This window comes from Papilio polytes, unplaced genomic scaffold, assembly GCF_000836215.1.
Source record: "Papilio polytes unplaced genomic scaffold, Ppol_1.0 DF824269.1, whole genome shotgun sequence".
Taxonomy (NCBI): domain Eukaryota; kingdom Metazoa; phylum Arthropoda; class Insecta; order Lepidoptera; family Papilionidae; genus Papilio; species Papilio polytes.
In genome coordinates this window covers 3,635,303-3,658,858 of record NW_013524935.1, presented here as the reverse complement: position 1 = coordinate 3,658,858, position 23,556 = coordinate 3,635,303, and the positions used below count along the sequence as shown (strand labels likewise).

Genomic DNA, 23,556 nt, shown 5'->3' with positions numbered 1-23,556 from the left:
CTATAGTATGCACCAATTTTTATGATCGTTTTTAGCCGAAAAGCTAGGGTAAATGTAGGTGCGCCCCCTGGTGTTCCGGGTGCGCCTTGCGAGTAGTCTGGGGACCCCACCCCCGGTAAGCAGGATCCGTTAACGCGGACGACGCTGGCTGGGTCGCGGAAGATTGCTCAAACATTCCCGTGACCCAGCCATTGGCGAAAAAAAAACGGGTAAATGTAGATGGTGGCATCCCCTACTCGCCCCGTTTCTTCCGACGTCCATGTCAGTTTTGTGTTAGAATTCTTTTGATTAATAGGATTTACTTTAAATCTTAAAAGCTGTAAAATATTTGCCTAACAGAAGAATAAGTAGTGTGTTTTACTGAGACGAAAATTTTCACGAAATGTTTGATACTAGCTTTCGTCCGCGACTCCGTCCGCGCGGAATAAAAAAACAAAAGCAAGTAGCCTGTAACTTCTTCCAAACTATATTCTTCATCTATGCCAAATTTCATCGAGATCCCTTCAGCTACAAACTCTTACAAACATCCATCCATCCATCTTAACTTTCACTTTTATAATATTTTATACTTTTATAAAAAACAAATCTAAGATTATTTTATAGAAATACCTGACTAGATTAAGATAAGATAGTTATTGATAAAAAACATGGATGGTTGAACGTTATTAAACAGAGTTCAATTTATGCTGGCAATGAGATAAATAGACAATAGGCTTATCATGTTCACATTAGGCATTGATTTTGCAACTGAGGCGTGTCTGCATGTCTGCGTGTGTGCAGGATTCGCGATTCATGTAGCCGCCGCGTGGGAAAGCTAGGACCAACCTTGAGTGGTCCATTCAATACAAATGGTCTCGAACTGGTGGCCTCGTGCGTTTAGGACCTCGCCTTGTGACCCTTAATATGGAGCGTTCGATAAACTGTATTGAACCACCAGTATAATTTGATCTCTATTGCCATTCAAATACTTAATCCAGACGATCATTGAGAAATGGTTACGATAAACATCTACCAGCTTACGATGACCTGCCTCTGAGTACGTGTTGTTACATTTCAAATGTCAGTTGAATACTGGTTGCTAATAAGGTCGAGCTCCTAACGTTTTCTTTACAATATCGTACAGGCTTTGATTTGACCAAAGATGGAATCGAATGCCAGATATGAATCATCGATCTGCGAGGCTTTAATGGAAACGAGTTGTTTGTATGGTTTTATAAATAAATTGGTGTTTCGACTAAAATAGACATGGCCGACCGTACCTCACGTTTGTAACTTCGATACGCCCGATATGGATGTGATATGCGATTGGCAAAGAAATAAAAATACATTTTGCTTCCTATAAGTCGTTAGTGTATGATACGTATGTACAACTATAAACTACGAGCTGTTGCCCGCGACTTCGTCGGCGTGGTATTCGAAAACATACAAACTATATAAATTACAAAAAGCTAGGTATCCCTCGGGAACCGGACATTTCTCGGGGATGAAGCTTGTCCCATGTGTACTCCAGTCTTTGCTTTATATCTGTGCCAAATTTCAATAAGATATGTTGAACTGTTGCAGAATGATCGAGTAAACATTAAAAAACTAAATTAATGAATCCCACGGGAACCGTAACTATTCCCGGGATAAAAAGTAGCCTATGTGTTCTTCCAGACTATGCTCTAAACCTGTGCCAAATTTCATGGAGATCCGTTTAGCCGTTTAGGCTACAAACGCTAACAAACATCCATCCATCCATCTATCCATCCATCCATCTAAACTTTCGCATTTATAATATTAGTAAGATAAAAGCTATGTAAGCTTAAAGAATATTACATATGTCTTATTTCATAGTACATAGGCATAGTTCACAACAAGAAAAGATCGAAATAAATACTGTTTAAATCGAAAGTCGTTTTAAACATTACTGAATACTACGCCTTTGGCAACTATAGCCCTTTAGAGCAATCCTGCGTGAAATTGCTACCACACCCCACATAATGCCGAGTTTTTCTTAGTATCCCTTCAGGCTCTTACTCTTTCAACTTAGGTCACCTTTGACCGAACCCTTAAAGGTCTTCAGATGTTGGCCAACATTAACCATAGACTATTATTTTAAAAACAAAGATTAATTTGCAAATATTTTCTTCACAGATCCTTCGTTCCCACGTGATGGTACGCGTTGGTGGCGGTTGGGACACACTCGCCCACTACCTGGACAAACACGACCCGTGCCGTTGCCGCACACAGCACCGGACCTCACTCTCCGCACGTCTGGCACGACCCAAACACGACCTCGCTGGCGCTACCGTCACTTACGAAAGACCCGACGCTAGCCCAACATCCCTCCCATACACAAAAACCGAAAAATACGAACCAATGTCACTCCAATATTCTCCAAAAGTTTACGAGGAACCGAGAGCACATTATCAATCGAATCACAAGCTAGATGCTCCATCCAGTTTACCATACATGGGGGAGATGGATAGGGCATGTTCTCCTGGTAGAAAGTATTTAACACCTCGGGCAAACAGCCCTGGTAGATGCTCCGCTTCGCCTGACAGAAGGACCAAAATCGTAACTACCAATCACTTGGTACCATCACCTCATGCTATAAGGAATAAAAGTCCAAGGCCGGTGTCACCCGCACCAGCCACAGAAAGTGCATCTGACAACGGTTCAGAAGTATCCGATGAGGGTTATAGGAGCCTGGGAGTGGTCGCCGGGTCCACACAGGGGTCGCCGTCAACGAAAACAACCAATCGATACTCGATTCATAGTCAGAATTCTATGGATGACGCAGATTATAACGGTAAGTTGATAATTACTTAATCTTAAAGTATAGACTAAGTAGTTGAGGTAGGAATAACATCATACTATCATACTAATATTATAAGTGAGAAAGTTCAGATGGATGTTTGTTATAGTTTGTACCCTAAACGGCTAAACGGATTTCGATGAAATTCGATATAGACGTAAAGGATAGTCTCAAAGAACACATTGGCTACTCACTTTTGATTTTAAATCCACGCAGACGGAGCCGCGGGCGAAAGATAGCTGGTGCAATACTGGCACACAAACTTTACTTTAAACGTAATAATATAACATAAAAGAAAATGTCATATTTTCGTATGAATTTTGATAATAATTCATCACATGTTTGACAGCTATATAGAACATCAGAGGTTGTTTCTCAACATCCTGTTATTGTTTATTGTTATAAATAAAACATATTAATTGTAACTCGTGCAGTAATTACCATTTCCATTGTCTTCCCGCCCGTTTGCTGAATAAATGAGACAGGTAACAAGTACGCATTTCTAATGTTTTAATGCTCAATGGGAGAAACGTAAAGTACCCAATGAAGCCGCGGTACGCGATCTCCCTATTGATAGTTTGAATATTGTGGTTTAAGTAAGACGAGGTAGCGATATTAAAATTATAATATTAAAAAGTAATCATCTTTAAAGAAAATTAGAAATCAAATTAAATGGTGTCCTCAAAATATTTACTAAATAATCTGTAATGTAACGTCAATTCAATGTAATGTTTGAAAGAAAATAGAGACAGGTTGATTCATTAAAATATCTGACTTGTTAATTAATTTTCCTATATTTACTCCAATAAATCGTATGGTATAATGACTGTACAGGTTAAAGTGCTTCATGCGCCCCGGGCAGTAATTCTTTGTTGCCTCCTTATTCAGCACTTTTGGGGGTTACGTGTGAACATGGTTACCCACGACTGTAAATTACAGACCTGTGACGCCCTTTTCTATCGAGCGCCCTGGGCGGTTTCTAATCTCGTCCTACTTTAAAGCCCTTAAACACCACAACCGAAGATTAGCAAGTTTTAATACTCCTACATTCACTTCAATACATTGATCACAAAAATTTAAAAACGATTTCAAGCATTCCAAAATCGCTTCAGTTTATAACTTATCAAACAGCGGTCAATTCCGCTACAATAATACTCGTGGCCTCTCTTCCGTTAAATTGCTGCGTTATGCATCAATGCAATTGGAAATGCATACGGTCTATAATATAAACGCACATACTATTCGTAAAATACATAAAGAATCGCCTCATTGATAAATTTATTCGTAATTCTTACAACCGTTTCTATAAAACGTAAATACAAAAATTCACTCTGCTTCGCTCGAGGCTCTTTAAAACTCACTATAAAAATAAATGGAAATCACAGTAACCGTGGACTTATAATTTAACGCTATTGTGTCGTTTCACTATTCGGCCGTTAGGTTTTCAATAGAAACGAAATATACTAGTCATAATGACTAATGTGGTATTTTAATTATTTACACTAATAGGTGAATAGTTAATCTAATGGTCCAAATACTAAAACTGCAAACTGCTTTAGTAATTTCTATAAGACTGGCTGTAAATCTAATAACACCATTAAACGTATTGTCAAAAAAGAATGTATGGAATTCCAGGTGTGTTAGGAAAAAAATGTAAAAGAAAAGAAGCCTTGGGACAGCTGATTGTCAGTCTTACGCCAGTCCATTATGCTACGACAGTCAGCTGTTTTAACACAATGAGATTTCCTACAGGGATATTGTGTCCATGCAAATAATACAGTCATTCAATGCTTGACATCTGTCCCTTTCTAAGTTCGTAGAAATTTCTTTTCATCTCTTTCTAACGTAAGCGTGAGGGAACAGAGGTTTAATACAGATTTTTACTTTTGTGATGTAAATTATGAATGCTTTCTGGTAAGAATATGCGAGTGTTATGCGTTTTTGCCTCGCCCTATTTCGCGCTCTTTTGCACTTATTGTTCACTCTTGATGCAGCATTTATTTAGAACGTGCACCTGAAACTAAACTATCGCACAACTGTTTAGTCCCGCTTTGATTCCTATGAGCTTATATCGTTGCTCGATTTTTAGTCGTGCAACTAAACAGTTGTATTGCCTGTGAAACAATCGACAATCGACAATCGACAATTGCAAAACCGTTGTGGGATAGTTTACTCAAAGATGTACGCTCGTTCTTACTCTGATAATGACAGGCTAACAGCCTTGTGTCACAATTTTCGTATGCAATTATTTTCAAGGTCGCGAGACTCTGGCCAATGATTCATCTAAATTTAAATTTTATTAAATGTATTTTTGGTTGTCATATTAACTTTTCTTTGCCTAAAAAGACTGGCTGAAAAGAAACGATTAATAATTTGCATATTACGTATGTTTTGATACCAATATGGCCGCTTGTTTTGCGTCAGTTTTGGACTGAGACGCTATTGTATTGATTGACGTCTTTAGATATTATTTTTAATTTGATATGTATTAATTACTACTGAATAAGGGGGCGCATAGTAAGGGGGAATATCTTCTCTCTGTGCGTCCCCTCCTCTGTGAATTAAAAGTTGGATTACAACTTCAAATGCGGATGTGGGCAACGGTCACATCACTATTTAGGTGGTTTTAGGTTGCACATTACTCGTCTTCCACTGTAAAAACCATTGGTCGAAGATATTTCTAATAAAAACTAAGAGACTGGTCAAGTTACCCTTAATTAACTCTGAGAACTACTTTAAGAATTGAAGTAACTATTATAATTTATGTGTGGGTTTCCGTAGCGTAGTAATGAATTAAAAACTTAAAAATAAAACAGAACGAATTCCTTCTTAGAGTTTCAGAGAGAGTCGGTATGCGTCTGTTTTGAAATATTCTCACGTGGTAGCCATTGTAGTAAAGTTACCCCTTGCTTAGCGATTTTCGTCCTTACTTTTTAATGTAAAAGGATAATAATCCCATAGCTGTTCGAGGTCTGAAAGTGAACTTTTGAAAGAGGATACGTAGGCTTAAAGCGTATTTCATTCCTCCTGTATTTGTTATTCGAACCAAATTATTAATTTGAATTGAAACTTTCGCGCTATTTACTAAGAATTGATTTAGAAGATACTGGCATCAGCCATCAGGCTACAACGTCCGCTTGGAATGTAAAAAAAAAAACTTTAATTAGTAGCCTATGTGTTCTTCCAAAAGATGTTCAACATCTGTGCCTAATTCAAATGAGATCTGTTGAATCTTTGATGTGAAAATGTTATCTCTCCTTCTCTAAAATAAAGTTTACAGAAGTATGTCGTGACCGAAAACGAAATTCATTTTTGTATGTGACTGTACTTAATAAAAATTACAAGAATCGAATCACCGATTTCTAGACTAATCTATCACCGCCATGACAGATCATAACAGTACTTTTCCATGATTTCCGCACGTGACTGTACTTCTCGGATAGTCTGTGAACAATCTGGTCATGCCTTTTACGTGAAGAATGCGGTCCGGACTTACGCGGGACTAAAATGGATCAGACCTGTGATACGGGGTTCATTAGGCGACTAAAAATAGATTCTGTCAACTTAACTTAGATCTTAGACCATTCATTAAACAACTCTTAATGAAAAACATTTGTAAAGTAGTCGCTAGTTCCTTAATATTTTGTACGGTTAATTGACTCCCTCAGGCACCAATTAACGTCTCTAAGTTCACTAGAGGCTTTAAGTAACCATTCTACTCTAGATGTGGAAATAAGAGTTGTAATTATGATTTCGAAAGTCATTCTAGTAGTTTCTAGAATAGGAGTTTACTCATTACGAAGATAACTCGTTCTTCTTTACATGAACTTACACGTAAACTTCCATTACATTGTAATACTGGTCTGTTATAGCCCCTAAAGAACGCTTTATAAGGCAATATATGACAACCGCGCACTTTATGGCCCAACAGGAAGCATACTGCACATAATAACGCCATTAACACGCAATGAGAATGTGATAACGTGATCATACAATTTCACCAATATTCAGATTTAAATTCATTTTAGCACGGGAAATCGAGCTTTATAGCTAAAAAGATTTTCTTAATAGGTGAAACACGCTTTCTTCTATTTAATTATGGTGTTCAAATTGCTTTCGGTACAATTTAAGTCTTTTCGTTATTATTCCAGAGCGTCTCGAGCACGATGACGGCTGCCACATGGACAAGAACGAGCGCATTGACGACTACGTCAGCCTGACCACCGGATTACGCAAGACAGACTTCTCTGATACGTTCTACGGCGGACAGAGCAGGAAGACCAGTTCCGTCGATGACAAGTCCAACCGCGCCAGCCCCGAGTGCATCATCAGCACAGAGAGCAACGACTCCCCCAGCAAGAGTCTCAGACCTAACAGAGAAGTCTCCGAGTCACCAACAAAGACCATACGCAGCAGACAAGCAAGCAGAATCCCACATTCCCCAGTTAGAAACAAAACCCCCAGCCGCGGAAACACTCCCAGCCCAAAGCACACAGCCAGCCCAGTCCAGACATCACCCAAACTGAAGCCCAAGCTCCCTCCCACAGCAAGAAATACCTGGAGCGGCAGGACCGCACCCACACAAACAAAAACTAAAACCAGACCTACAATTGGTGCCGATACATTCGATAACCCAAACAAATCTCCGAAAGCTAAGCCGAAAGTCGGCCAAACAGAAGCTTTCAAGCGTAATTCCCCTTTAAGAGCAAGCAGCGCTACTCTACGTTCCCCACCGCATCAAAAGCAATTAAGCCCTTTATTGGAACAGATCTTAAGGTCGGCGGAGTCAGCGAAAGATGACGCCACCGTATTAGAAAAAATGAAAGAGATCATCAGAACATATTCCAAAGGTGATGACTCTTTATCAAGGACAAGCTCAAAAGACTCCGATTACGCTGACTTCACATCGGCTTGGGTGATGTCTGATGGTAAATTGGAGAGGTCTACCAGCACCAGGCAGTTAGCTGCCCCGAGGAAGGACCCTAGGACTGGAGCTTCGAGGATACCAGCGCCGGTGTCTATTGGCTGCAGGAGGTCAACGTCGACGTCGCAATTCCAATGACAGCTGTCGCTCGAAACCACGTCGAGTGACTCAAAGACTGAGCAAGTGTAAGTGTTTGTGACTGTGAATAATCAAACATTGGCGCAAACTTTTGGAATGATCGAGGATCCAAATATAGTGGACGGTTATTTCCAAACCTTCGATTATGATGGATTATATGTATTTATTAACAATAATCATATCTTCAGATAAATATTTAATATCTAAATTGTAGTGCTAATGTAGAATTTTACGCGATTTTCGCTATTTGATTCGAATATCAAAATCACTAGTGTACTAACAAACTGTACTAATGATTCATTTTAGTATAGACAATTTGTACTAATAATTGGTAAGTACATTGATGAGTAATCATTTTTAATTTAATCTTTTAAAGGAGACGAAAAGAGACGAACTATGATTGACATGACATTGTGTAAAGGAAGATGGTGCTAAAAGATCAAGTTAATTTGTTAAGTTATATTTATATTTAAGATATTTTTAATTTGAACTTATATAATTTAACAATAAAGTTCTGTTACAAATAAGTCGAATACAAATTGAATACATTTTTTCATATGTTTTTTATAATTGGATTTAGTTAAAAATGAGTTGAACTCGCACGAGATTTTTTTTTATTTGACGAAATTAAATATATTTACGATTTATGTAGATTAAGTTTTGTAGCGTAATATTTTAAGTTATTTAAGTTTCTATTGCTATCCCGGTCAAATCTAACATTTTTCCTACTAATATAAATTTCTGTTATTTTACAGCAAACAAAAATGAAAATTATTCTTTATAAGCCGGGAGTTTTGACAATTTTTTTCTATTTTTTTAAATCAGCAATCTCATTGTTATTTAGGTTGTGAAGGGCATAGAGCTTATATAAGAAAAAGATTGGCAAAATTGAATTAAACGAACTATTTCGATGTAATTTTCAATAGGATATTCTATAAAATAATTAAAAAATAACGTAATTTTAATCTTGTCCGTTGTAACGTAAATTTAAAGATAAGATACAATAATCGATATTACTTAATAAGTGTAAAAAATCAGTAAAAAAAAATATTTTTTCACTTCCAAAAAGAATTACCGTCCAGTTTAAAGGAAATCTAAAGAGCCGCTTCATTTGTTCTTATATATAATTTAACTGAATCGTTAAATTAACAAACGAAGCGACTCTATTCCTTTACTATCTATGGTCGATTTTGTATTTTGCCAGTTGTTTACAATTTTTCACGCAATTTTAATCTTTATATCTATGTGCATTAGATGTTATTTCACTGTATCCTAAAGCTACGGCGATCATGCTTGGCTCACTATAGGTGTCGAGTGACGTCATTATTGTATACTTGTCTCTTTCTTTTCTAAGAGAATGAAAGAGATGTCATCAATACTAGTGTAATTCAATTTGTCTACTGAGAATTTTTTTAATTATAATTAATTATAAAGCCAATCTTATAACGCTCTACCCTGAACTATTATTTATTTATTGTTTTTAATATTGTAGTAAAAGCAAGAAATAAGTAATAGTTTATTACGTTGATATTATGAATATTATCTAAGAAACGGATTAAAATTCTGTAGATAATATTTTAAAAATTCAACAATCTAATTTGCTATTTATTGTCGGCAAATATTACACTAAGATAATAAACCGGTTTAAACTGATTGATTTACTTTACTCAGAGACGCTAAATTATTACTAAAAAGACCCTTAGTGTGGAACTATATTTTTTTTCCACTAAGACTACTTAACCTTTAAATGGGACTCTTTCTCGTGAGTTATTTTTTGTTATTAGTGTAATATTTGTTGATAAACGCTAGAGGCTAAGTGGAACTTTTTGTAACAGTTTCTTCTAATAACGTTACCAGTGACTATGCCATAGAAATTGTTATGATTCACTCAATAAAACTTATAAGACAAATTCTTCTTTTATTTTACAACCTTTCTGTTACTGTAAAGCTTGTATGGTAGAGCAGTGCATACTGTGTCGATCTTCAACAGGGACAAGGGCAGGTTGAAAGGATAAAGTTTACGATAATTATATTAGACTAGCTTTCGCTCGCGTGAAACTAAAAAAATACAAAAGAAAGTAGCCTATGTGTTCTTCCAGAATATCCTCTACATCTATGCCAAATTTCATAGATATGTGTTCAGCAGTTTAGGCTACAAACTCTAACAAACATCCATCCATCTTAACTTTCGCATATATAATATTGTATTGTACCATAAAAACCAGGAGGTTAATGATGATATTTTTTTTAAATATTACAACAAAAACTAAAGATTTTGATTCATATTTAAACTATTTGTAAACATCGTTGTGGCATAATGGCAGCTACTTCTTGCGAACTATCAAAAAAAACGTTGTAGTTGAAATCTGTCAAATATTAGAAAATAAATAAAATAAACAACTTCTGGTGAAAAATTATTATGGATGTATGATCATTTGGAAGAATTATTTACAAGAAAGTGTAAGTTTAATGCATATAAATTTAATATTCTTCACAACATTAGAAATATATTTCTAAGCTTATAAAATTTTAACCTTTTTGTTTGAAGGAGTAATGATATAAGTCTTGTAAAAAAAAATAATTTTCTTTATAACAGTTTCAGGTTTGTAATGGATTTTGAAGCAGTTGCAGTGGGGTTATTCTTTTACATAATTTGCGTTGCATTGTGTTAGTATGCGTATTAATTCTTTCAATTATTAATCGTAGCTATTGTGTGCTAATCTACCTTGAAATACCAAAAACCAAGATAAATCATGCATAAATGGTTTGAGAAACTGAAAACTAATTTGTATCATGGGACAAGGAACTTTTTTAGCCTTGAATTTTAGTTTTGGGGGCAAATTAAAATCTTTTTTATGCCGCCCAACCTAAAGCCTACTCTACCTTACTTTAAATTCGAATAGCTATTGCCTTGCTACGGTTATGTGATATCTGAATTTGATGTCAATTTGTTCTTAAATTTCTTTATTTAATGATGACATTTTAATTTTGCAGTAATACTCGTTAACGAAATTTTTTGTAAAAGAGCTTGCTTGGACAAAGCTCGGCGAGTTGCTGACGGAGAGTACAACGAAAGTCTATCTAAAATACCTCCAAGAATAATGAAATACACTTGCATACCAATTACAAAACCACCGAAATGTTCTCCAGGAAGTAGAGAAATAAATTATACATTGGTTACTTAAATATAGCAACTTGACACTAGATGGCGTTAGTAATATTCGATATATCTTTAATTTTATGTTTTGTATGTAATATATTTTTGTTTAATTTCTTATTATTTAATTAAAATATCACTTATTAAATAAAACTCAATTGTTCTTATTATTTACTTATAATTATTTAAATCAAATTTTATTAAAGCGTTTTTATAAATACAATAATGTAATTATACTCAGACATTTTGTTGGTAACTTTTTGTTAAAACTTACTTCACTAAACTTATATTTAAATCACTTTTATCGCATATCTGCATGAATTGTAGAAACTCATGCCATTAAAATACACTTAAATGTAAATTTTTGATCACAGCTATAGTTATTCTTCTGGGAAAATCTTATTCATTGGAACTTTGTCGAATATTTTATTTGTAACATCCTGGAATACGGAACTGAGACTCTTCTCATAGGATTCCTTCAATTCATTGAAAACTAGATCTGAGTTTTGGTTGAGGAATCTGAAATGAAATTAGATTTGTAAAAGCGCCATCTAGCGGCCAGTAGAGCATATTCCTGTGATTGTATTACATATTTTAGCGCATAGATGGCGTAAATCAAAAATTACTCACTTGTTCATGTTGTCTCCTAAAGCCTTGTCACCGTTAAATAAATTAGAGAAATGCAAAATAACCCTCTCAGGAATAAATTTGACTTTGTAATCTTTTATGTGCATGTAGGTTTCGCCGTCTTTTATTATCGGTTCACCGATCAAATCATGTTTTACAACTAAATTAACTGAAACAACAAAGATAAAATTTAAAGTTTCTATAATTTGTAAAGAAATCCAATAATGTCACTCGAAAAGCGACCACAATAAAACAATTTTAAGAAATCTAATGTTGCTTGTTAATTGCAGATGGCGTTGAAAACAAACATTAATGTGAAAAATTTTTGTTTATAAATATTTGTTGCTTTTCGACAACAGATGGCGCTGACGACAATTAAATCTAGGTCCATTTTTCAGACTTGATAATTTCTACTATTCGTAAATAGAAATAGAAATTAATTGTTACTAGATTAAACTACGTACCCATGGTAATGTTGGCGACTCCTTTACCCTGGATTGGCAGAACCAATATTCTTCCTTTCATCACATAATCCGCGATGAAATCCATCTTAGGTGTTATTGAATCTGTTCTCAGTCTGTAGTGTTTGAGATCTGCCCTGAAAAAGTAATTTAAAAACATATCAGCGTTATAAATCGTAAAAATTTTGCTATGCGTTTTTGGACAGGCGCAACCAAACAAACATTTCACAGATGTTTTAAAACGACATTTAATTAATAATGGTTCCAGTAACTCTTTTTACTTATTTTTTTCTAACTTAACTAAGATTACCCAAAGCTGATAATATTGTAATAAGAACATTTTAGTCAAATATTTTACTTGTAAGATGTTAAACGGGAGTCTGTAAGTCCGTGAAGCTGTATGTTGCGGTAGACCTGGCTGATGACGACAGGCCCCGCGCCCGTCTCGATGTTCATAGCGGAGACCAGTAGCGGCTCCAGCGGCGGTACTGATAGCGCCGGAATGCCTGCCAATTTTTAATTACAACTTGCGTTCATAATTATTTGCTATAAAAATCCAGAAGGAGCCATTTTATTCCTTTTTAAATTATTAAAAGTATTTGCCAGTATTCTAGTCTTGAGGCTCAAATAAGAGGAAGGTTTTAGTTTTTCGGTATATATCTTACGTCCTTCCCATTATAACATCTAAGATTAATGACGACTAATTTTGATGACTATTACAGAGTTCGAAAAACTTATTGCTTTTTTTTAAATATGTTTTTTTCTAAATAAGTTCTTCTTTCTAGGTTTACTTGGTTTCACAGATCTCTATAAATAGGTAGCTACGAACCGTACTATTTTATGCCCATTTTAGCGGCGATAGTTCCGGTCGGAAGAATTAGAATTAAAAACTAGATAAAGACTGAACTGTCAAAATCGGTCATTACCAAGCAACCTATCCATTCTTAGAGATCCACGGTGGTTGGTTACCTTTAGTCATTCTGCGGAGCGCATCGGGCACGGCTCCCTTAAGGCAGTCATTCAGCTTGGCGTCCTTCTGGCGACATCTGGTGAAATCTTCCGCTGCAACATATGACACGTTACTACGCAACTGAACTCTCTGAGGCAACTGACGCGTGTTGCAACGTCACATTATGACGATATAATAGCCCGACTTACGTTGCGACATTGTTTTGGAGTTTATGGAAGCATTAAGCTTTCATCATGTCTACGAAATAGAGCTTACAGTCAAACAAGGATGTGTCGTCAATTGAGGCGCTACTATCGATTGGTTTTGGCAGATACCTTCAACATACATTGATATAGTAAACGGTATATAGATGGCGCTAGCGTCATAATTTTGTTTGTAAAAACCCTGGACTGAGGGCGCTTCAATCAATATCTCTATTAAGTTATTATCTTCGCGCGAAGAAATCAGTACCATATTTTTCCGCAAGATGACGAAGATATTAATATTTCCGGTCAGGCGAAGATACGAAGATATTAATATATATTTTTTTGATAATTACTCGTGCGCAGAAGCTTTGCCGATGGCTTTATGACGTCACGCGTACTGACGGTACTAAGCTGATAAGCGCGGGATGCAGTAAGTGTTAATGGGCGGGGGAGTCATCGGCAGACCTGACTAAAAGCGGCCGCATACCTTTTGAGCGATTGTCTTTTGTTTTGGAGTCAATTCAACTGTTTAGTTGTACAACTCGAGTAGTGTGCGGTCCTCCATGTAAGCTCAAAGGAATCAAAATCAGCCTAAACAGTTGTGCGATAGTTTATTCAAAGGTGTACGCGCGCTCTTATAATGCCAGATTTTAGCACTATGTAAAAGCCATTTGTAAAATAAACAAATAGTCAAGTCATATTTATAACAATTTGCTTTGTTCTTGTTTGTTTTAGTTATGCGATGCGTTTGCATTTACGTCTAAAATTGGCACAACAGTAGGACAATACTCTAAACAGAAAGGAAGGTCCCTATTGTACCATCTTCGTAACAAATCGTGTTAGAAATATTAACTTTGAATGAGTCATGTTTGTGTCGCCACGTGGATTTTAGAAGATGAAAATACTATTAAAATTCATTAATTTTAGTTCACACGTTAACCCACTAATCATATTAATATTATAAATGTGAAAGTTTGGATGGATGTTTGTTAGAGCTTGTAGCATAAGCGGCTGAACGGATCTGGATGAAATTTGGCATAGATGTAGAGGATAGTCTGGAAGAACATATAGGCTACTTTTTTTTTGTTTTTAATAATATGACGCTAACGGAGTCGCGGGCGGAAGCTTGTGATCAATAAAATCGATCTGTACATTTTTATGAGATTCCGCGTGGTCAGTCAACTTTTTTCTTAACAGTTTTAGATTTTTTTAGTAGAACAGATAAAAAAACTGTCCTTTGTGAATATATATGTTACCAACAACAATTCTCTTACACATATACAAAAGGGTGTGCGATTACTGCATTGCAACGGTATTGAAATTACAAAATATATTAACAACTCTGTTCGCTCATTACTCTGTGACGACCTTGTAACGGATTGTACCGACTGTACACTGTACAGTCAGCGACAATCTCGTAACAGTTGTAATCGTTACATTACAATTACGAAAGTTACTGTTGCACAGAACCGGCGATAATCATCATTAGAATAGTTCTTATCATCATTATTTCCTCAGTAAACTCTTTAAGATGTAAATTCCGTGTTTTTTTGTTTATCTGATCTCGATAGTCTTTGTAATTTTATTAGGAGTTTCAATGATAAAATTTTCGCTCACGCTGCGCTAGCGCTCTGCATCTGGCGTCTATGTACGCAAGCTTTAAGACTGATGGTAATTAGAGGTCAATGACCCCTTGTTTAGTTGTACATACTTCTTCGAGATCTTCTTGAGAGAGACTTCAGTGATCCTCGAACTTTCTTCACGGAAGCTAAGATCGAGCTTTTACCGTAACTAAATATATGATGTGAACTTGTGTGTTGTGTGTGCTTTAAACCGTTTTTTGACCGGCTTTCCAAAAAGGAGATACTCAATTTGTCTGTATGTTTTTTTTTAATATTTACTCGACATCTTGAATATACAAAGACTATGAAATAGTTTCAAAATTGGAAAAATGTATAGTGTAGACTAAATCATGTCTTTATATTTTCGTCTAAAATCATTATTACTAATTATTTGTAATGTTTTCATAGTTACAGCATAGATAAAGAAAATTTTACACTGCATATTTAACTATATATAACTTACTAATCTTATAAACTAAATAATGTTGTAAGTTTGCATGGTAGGATGGTTGTTTGTTAGAGTTTGCCGCCTAAATGACTGAATGGATATCGGAAAAGATGTAGAGCAGTCTGGAAGAACACATAGGCTACTAATATCAATTCTACAGGGACGGAGTAGCAGGTTAAATCTAATTTCTCGATAAACATAATTGTCATTGACCTATCCCAACACGATACGCTTTGAGAGAGTTTGTTAACGTAATATCGAAAGTAAGTTACGTAACTGCAGTGAAATTATACGCCAGATGAATGTTCATGCTGGTTTTAACTAGGATATTAAATAATACACTCTCAATACTAGTTTACTCTCAACGATTCTTACGCCGGCAGAGTCTGATGTATACAATGCAGATATTTTACTCATTTTTATCTAGCAAATGTAAATATAGTAACTCTAAATTCGATAGTTTCCAGTGCGACAACTAGCTAAAACTATTTAGTTTAAAAAAATCTATTTCATTCATATATCATATCCAAAAACATGACAACAAACATTTTTTTTTACTTCAAAAAACTCCGTCGAATTAAGTGTTAGCAATGGCCGACATGACATTAGTGACCTCTGGTGGATTATTATGACATTCATGTAGAATCAGTGTGAAGAGAGGAAGACCTTAGTGAAATTTACGATTTAATATAATATAACGATAGTTGTAGAGCCCGCTTTATTTTGGCACGAATGGGCCGGCTTGCTTCATGTAATACCACGATCACACGGAATACAGGCAGTGGAAGCTATTCCGTTTTCCTCTCCTCCCTCTCTATACTACTAGAAGGGCGGCAACGCAACTGCTTACTCATTTTTTTTTTAAGTTTTTAAGCTAGCGCTTGAACACGATCCTACTGACTGAGTGAAGATTTGGTCGAAACTTCATTCAGTCTCTTCTTGAAGGCCCCCACGTCATATCTAGACGGAAAAACTCATGTTTATAGGCCGCGGTCGCTACGCTATTTTGGTGAATTTCGATAGCCGCTCTTTTATCATTTTATAACCCACAATAGACTATATGAGATAATGAATACTTTATGATTTCCGTTATTAATTTCGATCGCATATTTTACACTCGCTAGTCGAACTTTAAAAACATTAATATTTACTATGTCAATGAATTAATTGATTTTACAATTATGTTTAATACAATATAAATTGAAATAATTAAGAAAAACATCGAAAAAAAATAGCTTTAGTACCGAAAATAAGATGAAATGACGCAACTGTCCCGTAATCAGAGTGGGCCGGCGTTGCCACACGTGCGAATCGACAAGGTCGACTTGCACAAACATTGCAGCGACCTCACGTGGCCGCAACGCAATGCTTCTGTGTGGATACGTCTTTATTATTTAAGGATGTTTAAATAAAGAGAACTAAGATTTCATCTATACTAATATTATAAAGAGGAAAGATTTGTATTGTTGTGTGTATTGAAATAACTCAAAAACTACCGGGACGATTTTAAAAATTGATTCACCGTTAGAAAGATAATTTATCTATGAGTAACATAGGCTATATATTTTATTTTCACGCAGGCGAAGTCACGAGCAACAACTAGTTAAATGTAACGCGACATTAACTATTTACCAGGGCGAATACTAGTGTATTTTTTTTATTTCCGCGCGTACAAGTTGTGGGCAAAAGCAGACATTTAGTATATCGTAAGATATATTTAGCTTGTTAGAACAATCGTCTATTCAAAGGTCTACAAACATTGCAATGGTATATCAAAGCCAGAACAAGTTCAGGCAAATGTTTTCGTAAATCGTTTCCTCATAGCCAGTGTGGAAAAGTTGAAAGCATCTATATCGCAATATAGTCATATAAACTTGCTCAAATTGTGTTAAATATTTCAGCATAGATCGACATAACATTTGCTGCTGTTTTTGCACGACTCGAGGGCAACATTTTGCGGGTATTTTGAACTTTGAAGGTCTCGATGAGAAATTGGATTTACGATTGGCACAAATCATTGTTTTATTTTTAATCGAAGTTAGTTATGAATGCACACCGGTAGAGGTAGGCATAGAAAGAGATGGATGGATTGCGTGAAAGATGACATGATCAAGAAGGGAGTGATGACTGAGATGATGGATGACAGAGTTATTTGGAGGACGAGGGAGTAGGATAAGTTGGGGGAGATGATGATTAGATTAGAACACAAAGATGCTTATTATTTTTTTAACATTAGCAGATTTTTGATAATCTTCTTTTACCATTTCAACCAAGCTCTAAACTTGTGCTAGGGTATGGTTTACGACAAAACTGTCGATCATATAATCGGAAATTTGTACGCCTATCCATTAGGCTATTGGAGACTATAAGTCGAAACTTCGAGTACATAATACAATGCTATTGTTAATATTTGTGACATATCGTTGTATGGAAAACTACAAGTGACTTTATGTTTTGTTGCAAGGCCATTCTGAAGCAACACGAGCATTCTAAAGGAGTCAATTCATAATACAAGTTACAATGTTAAGAAATTTGACCGGTTTATTGTAAAGCCGTTTAAAGATGTTGAAAAGACGATGTGACAATATCATGTATAAGCCTTCTTTATTTACGTACGTAATTATAAAAAAGGTAATAAAACGTTTAACATAAAAAATTATTAATAAAATTCATAAAATTAGTGTAATAAATCTTACTGATATCAGAAATGCGAATGTTTAGATGGATGTTTGTTACAATTTGCCGCTCTAAAGGGATGGATCTCGATTAAATTTGACATAGACACAGAGCACAGTCTGGAAGAACACATAAGCTAACTTTTGTTTTATTCACGCGGACGGGGTCGCGGTCGAAAGCCATACATGTTTTCATATCAAAAAAACTACCAAAGGGATTTCTTTAAACTTTATCCAAATGTAACATGTAAAAATATTTTTTTATAACTTAATAACTGTTGCTCGCGACTTCGCCCGCATACAATAAAAAACATAGCCTATATTATCAATAATAACGTAGTTTTTTAACGGTGAAAGGATTTTTCGAAAATAGCCACAGTAGTTTTTCGAGTTATTTCAATACACCCAACAATACAAAATACAAATCTTTCCTTTTTGATCAACTTCCCAAAAAAAGGAGGTACTCAATTCGTCTGTATATATATTTTTTATAATATTGGTACCTATATACATAGATGACTGGTTTCTAAGAATTTTCGTGTCAACATAAATTGCTCATAGTAAAGACTTCAACGACATCAACGACTTTGAACATTTTTCCTTATTTAAAAAAAATTACCATAAAATTTTCGTAACAGTGATATAACCACATAACCACTATAATAACTGTTGTTTTAATGTAAGTAAAAGCTAATTAAATCGTGTGCTAAAGCGTCATATTTTTAATTAATTTAACGCAATTACTCGCGAAATTACAATTTTTTAATAAAATTGTTATTAACGTTTCCAAATTCATTTAAACATTGATTATTTATATTTGTTTTAAATGAAAATATCACAAATTATGAAAATATATCTAGTTCAGAACAAATAAACTTGAATATCTATTTATCAGTTTCAATATTATAAAGAGGAAAGATTTGTTTTTTGTATGTAACGGATAAACTCAAAAACTACTTGAAAATTCTTTTAAAAACTATATTACTACTGAATAACATAGTCTATATTTATTACTTGAATTTTCTTCTAATTATGTGCAGACGTCGATTACCTAGTCTATATCTATGCTAATATTATAAGGAAGAAATCTTCGTATTTTTGTTTGTATTGAATTCAAAAACTACTGGACCTATTTTGAAAATTCCTTAACCATTAGAAAGTTACATTATCAGTGAGTAACATAGGCTACATTTTTTAATTTGACGCGAACGTTAGACGAAGACACGGAAGTCGCCGACAACAACTAGTCGAATATAATCAACTTGTTCTTGTATTAAAAGGAGTAACAGTGGTAGAGCCCGCTTTAACATCTCGCACGAATGGGCGGGCTCGCCCGGTGTAATACCACGACCACACAGAAGACAGGCGTGAAGTGGAAGTAATTCCGCGTTTCGTTTCATGAGTGTGGTGCCAGAGGCCTAATTTAAGTCCCTTTCCCTTTACCACCCCTTTCTTATAAGGAGGGGATGGGAAGAGGAAGTGGATTTGACGGTGGAGGAGATGCATAGGAAGGGGTAATATCCTCTTTATGGGCGTCTATTCCTCCGTCAATGAAGGGTAGGCAACGCATCTGCAATTGCGAATGTTTATGGGCAGCGGTCGCTTTCCATTTCGGTGGATTCAGGTGGCCGCTTGCTCGTTTGCCACCATATATTAAAACAAAAAAAAGTTTTTTTTTTCTAGTGCTCCTCCAACATAAATAGGTCAGAGTCCTAGTTTGCTTTCAAGTTTTTCCTATTGATTCAAATTATTTCTTGTTTGTTTTAAATGTTACTGCCTCTTTAATTTCTTCTACTTTATTTTACACTTCTTTTAATCCTTGGTAATTGTGCTAGTTTCTTTTAAAATTAACTACAGTTATAAAAGGAGTATTAACTATAAACATTCTTATCACGTCTATAAAAGCGGAAGCTTTTTCCATCGTTTTCCAATACCGTAGTAGTCGATTATATATTTATTTGTCATTTGCAAGTCATTCTCTTTGTGTTTTATTGTAATGAGGATTCATCTTTCTGTAGACGGAGAGATCACGTATTGAATACTAATAGTCATTTTATGTGTCACTGGCTTGGCTTCTATGCCCTTGGTTAAATAATAAAGCTTAGTTAATTTACAGTCAATCTCCTTATGTTCAGACCCAAAAATCGTGTGCAAAATGTACATATCTATTCTTATATACTAATATTATAAAGAGGAACGATTTGTAATATTGCATGTATTGAAGTAACTCAAAAAAGGCACGTTCGCAAACTTTTAAAAAACTTTTTTCACAAATAAAAAACTACGTTAGCAGTGATTAACATAAGCTACACTTTTTTAATTTTTGCGGACGATGTCGCGACCAACAGCTTGTCGAAAAACATACAGACGTATTGAGTACCTCCTTCTTTTGGGAAGTCGGTCAATAATAAACACATACTAATATTTAAAATGTGTAAGTTTGGATGGATGGATGGATGATGGATGGATGTTACTATATATTACCAAAACAGCTTGAAAGATCACAATGAAACTTACCAGAGATGTAGAACATATTCTCACACAAGTTACTAGGTTTTTTTTTTTATTTGAACAGAGGTGGCGAGCAAAAGTGCTACATGTACAACAATTGGACGGAAAGAATTTTAAATCTTTGAAAACATTAAATTGAATATTTATAAACTTCTTTGCAAGTTGGACCACATTTAATTGACCATATTCGCTGTAGCCATCTGTTGAAGGTCAAGTAAGTAGTATGACCATTGAATTTTAAAGACAATGCACCGATTTACATTCCACGATGCGTCCACCTTAAGGACGTGGCTCTCTTCAATCGATTTAATGTTCTATAATGTGACCTTTGGACTCTGCGGGTGGTATAATGGGATGTTTGTCCATGATACAAGTTCAAATACTACCATTAAACTAATGGCCTAGTGTTAGGATTATCGATGAATATAAATATCACTAGAGTATACTGTTATGGCGCTGCGCACTGAACAGAACAAAATTTTTTAAGGAACAAAATTAGTTAAATTTTACAAATTCCACTCTTCATTTAATTTTGATAAATCAAATTCAAGCTTAATTTGTAACTGGTGACATAACAGAGAACGCATGTTTAATTCTTCTGTTAAATATAATAATATTGTTTATCAATAAAACACTTTAAAAATTACACGCCTTTTGAGAGACAAAACGAATAATTTCAAATCACACTATCAACGCAGCAACCAATTTTACTTTATTATCTTAGTAATATTATAAAAGTAAACGATTATCTGGATAGATGTTTATTAGTAGATATATCCAGAAGACATACAAGAATATAATCTGGCACATAAAGGCTACTAATAAGTTTTGTGATGCCGCGCGGACAGTCGTGGAAAATTAGTAAGGAACTAAATTTTTATTTTTTATTTTTTTCTTACCGGCCAGTATGTCAGCCAGTTATATTTTATAAACATGCAACCTCCGTGGTGTTCTCAAGTACATTTGAGTTTGCCTATTCCAATCTCGCGCAATCCTACTGAATAATTCCCAACTTACACTGAGTACGGTAACATTACGATCGCTTGTTACGTCTTCAGTCATGTAATAGTATTGCCTAGGTGTTTTAAATTCTAATTGCGTAATAAAATAGAATCAAAAATAGCGCCGTGAAAGGCTACACTATTGGTCTGCTGAACATAAAGTTTGAAATTAGAAATTAAAATAATTAACAAACAAACCATAGACATTTTTATTAGATTAATTAGAATAAAGTTACATAGAAAGTTTAAGTAATGAAATGTCCGTCGCGTATGCCGGTTAAATGTTTAGAATGAAAAATCAATTTAAAAAAAAGAACCATTAAAACATTTTAAAAGACAATTTAAAAAACATACAAACTTGTCGTAACATTCAATTAATATTACCATAAACAAATTGGAATTAGGTTAGTTTTTGTGACTTAAATAGAAAAATAAACTATTTAAAAATGTAATACTGTAGATTGTAGTAAACGGGTGTTAATTAATAAAATAAATATTCATGTATAATCATGAAAAACAATTCTTACGATAAACTAAAAAGTTTACAAACATAAAAACGAATCGTAATTATTTAACTGTACCTACAAGTTTTGTAAGAAATATAAAAACTCGTTAATGTTTAAAATTTAAACCTCAAGATTAAAATGAAAAAGAAAACAAAAATTGCTTACGTAATAAGTTTTCTCCTATCGCCAATGTTGTTAGCGAAGCGAATATAATAATTGAATTCTTCATTTTTATATTTTTATGTCACGAATAAACTAACACACCGATTACGTTCGGAAACAACAGCGAAAGTGACAGTTCAGACGCAATGGCGGCGTAAGACTGAATTCGCGCGCGTTTTTCCCTCCTATTTATTTACTTTGGATTGCAGAAACATAACATACAGGCTCGTTCTTGTGACAGATGCGTTGATGACACTACATTTTTAGTATAGGAAAATTTATTTAATTAAATCTGTATCCGATCTTTTAAATTGTATTAAAATTTGAGTGTCTGTAATTAATATTGAAAAAAGATGTAATACTTGAACATGATGTATTTTCCTAGTCGACAACAAAGGTAAACATTAATCATTTTGTCGGTCTGTCTACAAAACCTAGTTTGTTGCGGGTAATCTTCGAATCGGTTTGACCTAAACCATTTTCACGAGATATAGCCAATATTATAAACTTGTTTGAATATTGTAAACTTTTATGGATACATTGAGAACGGTTAGAAAAAGATATCGACAAATATTTGCTTGCATCAATTATCAAACCGGGAAATAATATTTCTTAAACCGAACATAATAAATGAGCCATCCTGTTTTGACCTTGACTTATAACACATAACTTTACTAAACAATTCTCAATAACCAAAAAGAGTTAGAAAAATATTTTTCCTACAAACAAACAAAAAATACAAACTTGTTATTGTGTAAAGTATACTTTTTTATGTCGCGTTTACTTTTTTAACGAAAACGTTTTATGCCAGTGTCAAAGTTTAATTCTTAGAAACGTTTTTTTTTTTTTAATTCCATGGTACTATTATGAGCATATTGACAGAGAGCATACAAATGGTTTATAACTAGGTTTAGAATTACGCAAATACGAACATCAGACATTCAAAGAAATATGACCGTGGGTTTATATGGGCAAAATGGTCAAACAAAAACATTATTGTTATACATAAAGCATTTATGAGAGTTTATTTCAATTATACCAACCCAAGGTTAAGTTTCTTAAAATGAGATAAGGCTGGAAGCATGTGCGTCGGCAGGCGGGGGTAGGATGTGTAACTGCCACCTACCTCCCCTCTCTAAAGACTCCAAAATTATGCAATAAATATAAACACTGCTGTAAGACCATTTTGTTGATATTTGCACCTAGACTTAGCCTAAAACACTGGCTGGCAACACCCATGATTACTCTAACACTAATTATAAGAAAGTAGAACAAATATTGTTATAAAGAAATTAATTAGGCAATTAATAAGAACTCAATTTATTGGCAAAATCTTAATTATAAGAACAATGATAATAAATTAAAAGTA

The 23,556-nt window shown here is 34.6% G+C and overlaps 2 protein-coding genes and 1 long non-coding RNA gene across 3 annotated transcripts in view; 2 read left to right on the top strand and 1 right to left on the bottom strand.

Moving 5' to 3' along the window:
• LOC106108523 (GAS2-like protein 1) overlaps positions 1–9,772 on the top strand; it is a 56,528-nt gene extending 46,756 nt beyond the window's left edge. Inside the window, exons 4-5 of the mRNA XM_013289710.1 lie at positions 2,137–2,794; positions 6,952–9,772. Of these exons, the coding sequence (XP_013145164.1) occupies positions 2,137–2,794; positions 6,952–7,862 (1,569 nt within the window). The 3' untranslated portion in view covers positions 7,863–9,772. The remainder of the gene's footprint in view (positions 1–2,136; positions 2,795–6,951) is intronic.
• A 430-nt stretch (positions 9,773–10,202) lies between these two features.
• Positions 10,203–11,121, top strand: LOC106107146. Its single transcript, XR_001225852.1, has 3 exons — positions 10,203–10,322; positions 10,459–10,529; positions 10,857–11,121. It is a non-coding gene; the product is annotated as an uncharacterized LOC106107146 (long non-coding RNA).
• Positions 11,122–11,308: 187 nt separating this feature from the next.
• Positions 11,309–22,356, bottom strand: LOC106106670 (protein takeout-like). The gene is made up of 6 exons (XM_013287293.1): positions 22,191–22,356; positions 13,077–13,169; positions 12,466–12,613; positions 12,111–12,244; positions 11,650–11,815; positions 11,309–11,538 (listed from the first exon to the last, which is right to left on the bottom strand). Exons 1-6 carry the CDS (start codon positions 22,252–22,254, stop codon positions 11,400–11,402), a joined length of 744 nt encoding a protein of 247 aa, XP_013142747.1. The 5' UTR covers positions 22,255–22,356; the 3' UTR covers positions 11,309–11,399.
• Between the last annotated feature and the right edge of the window lie 1,200 nt (positions 22,357–23,556).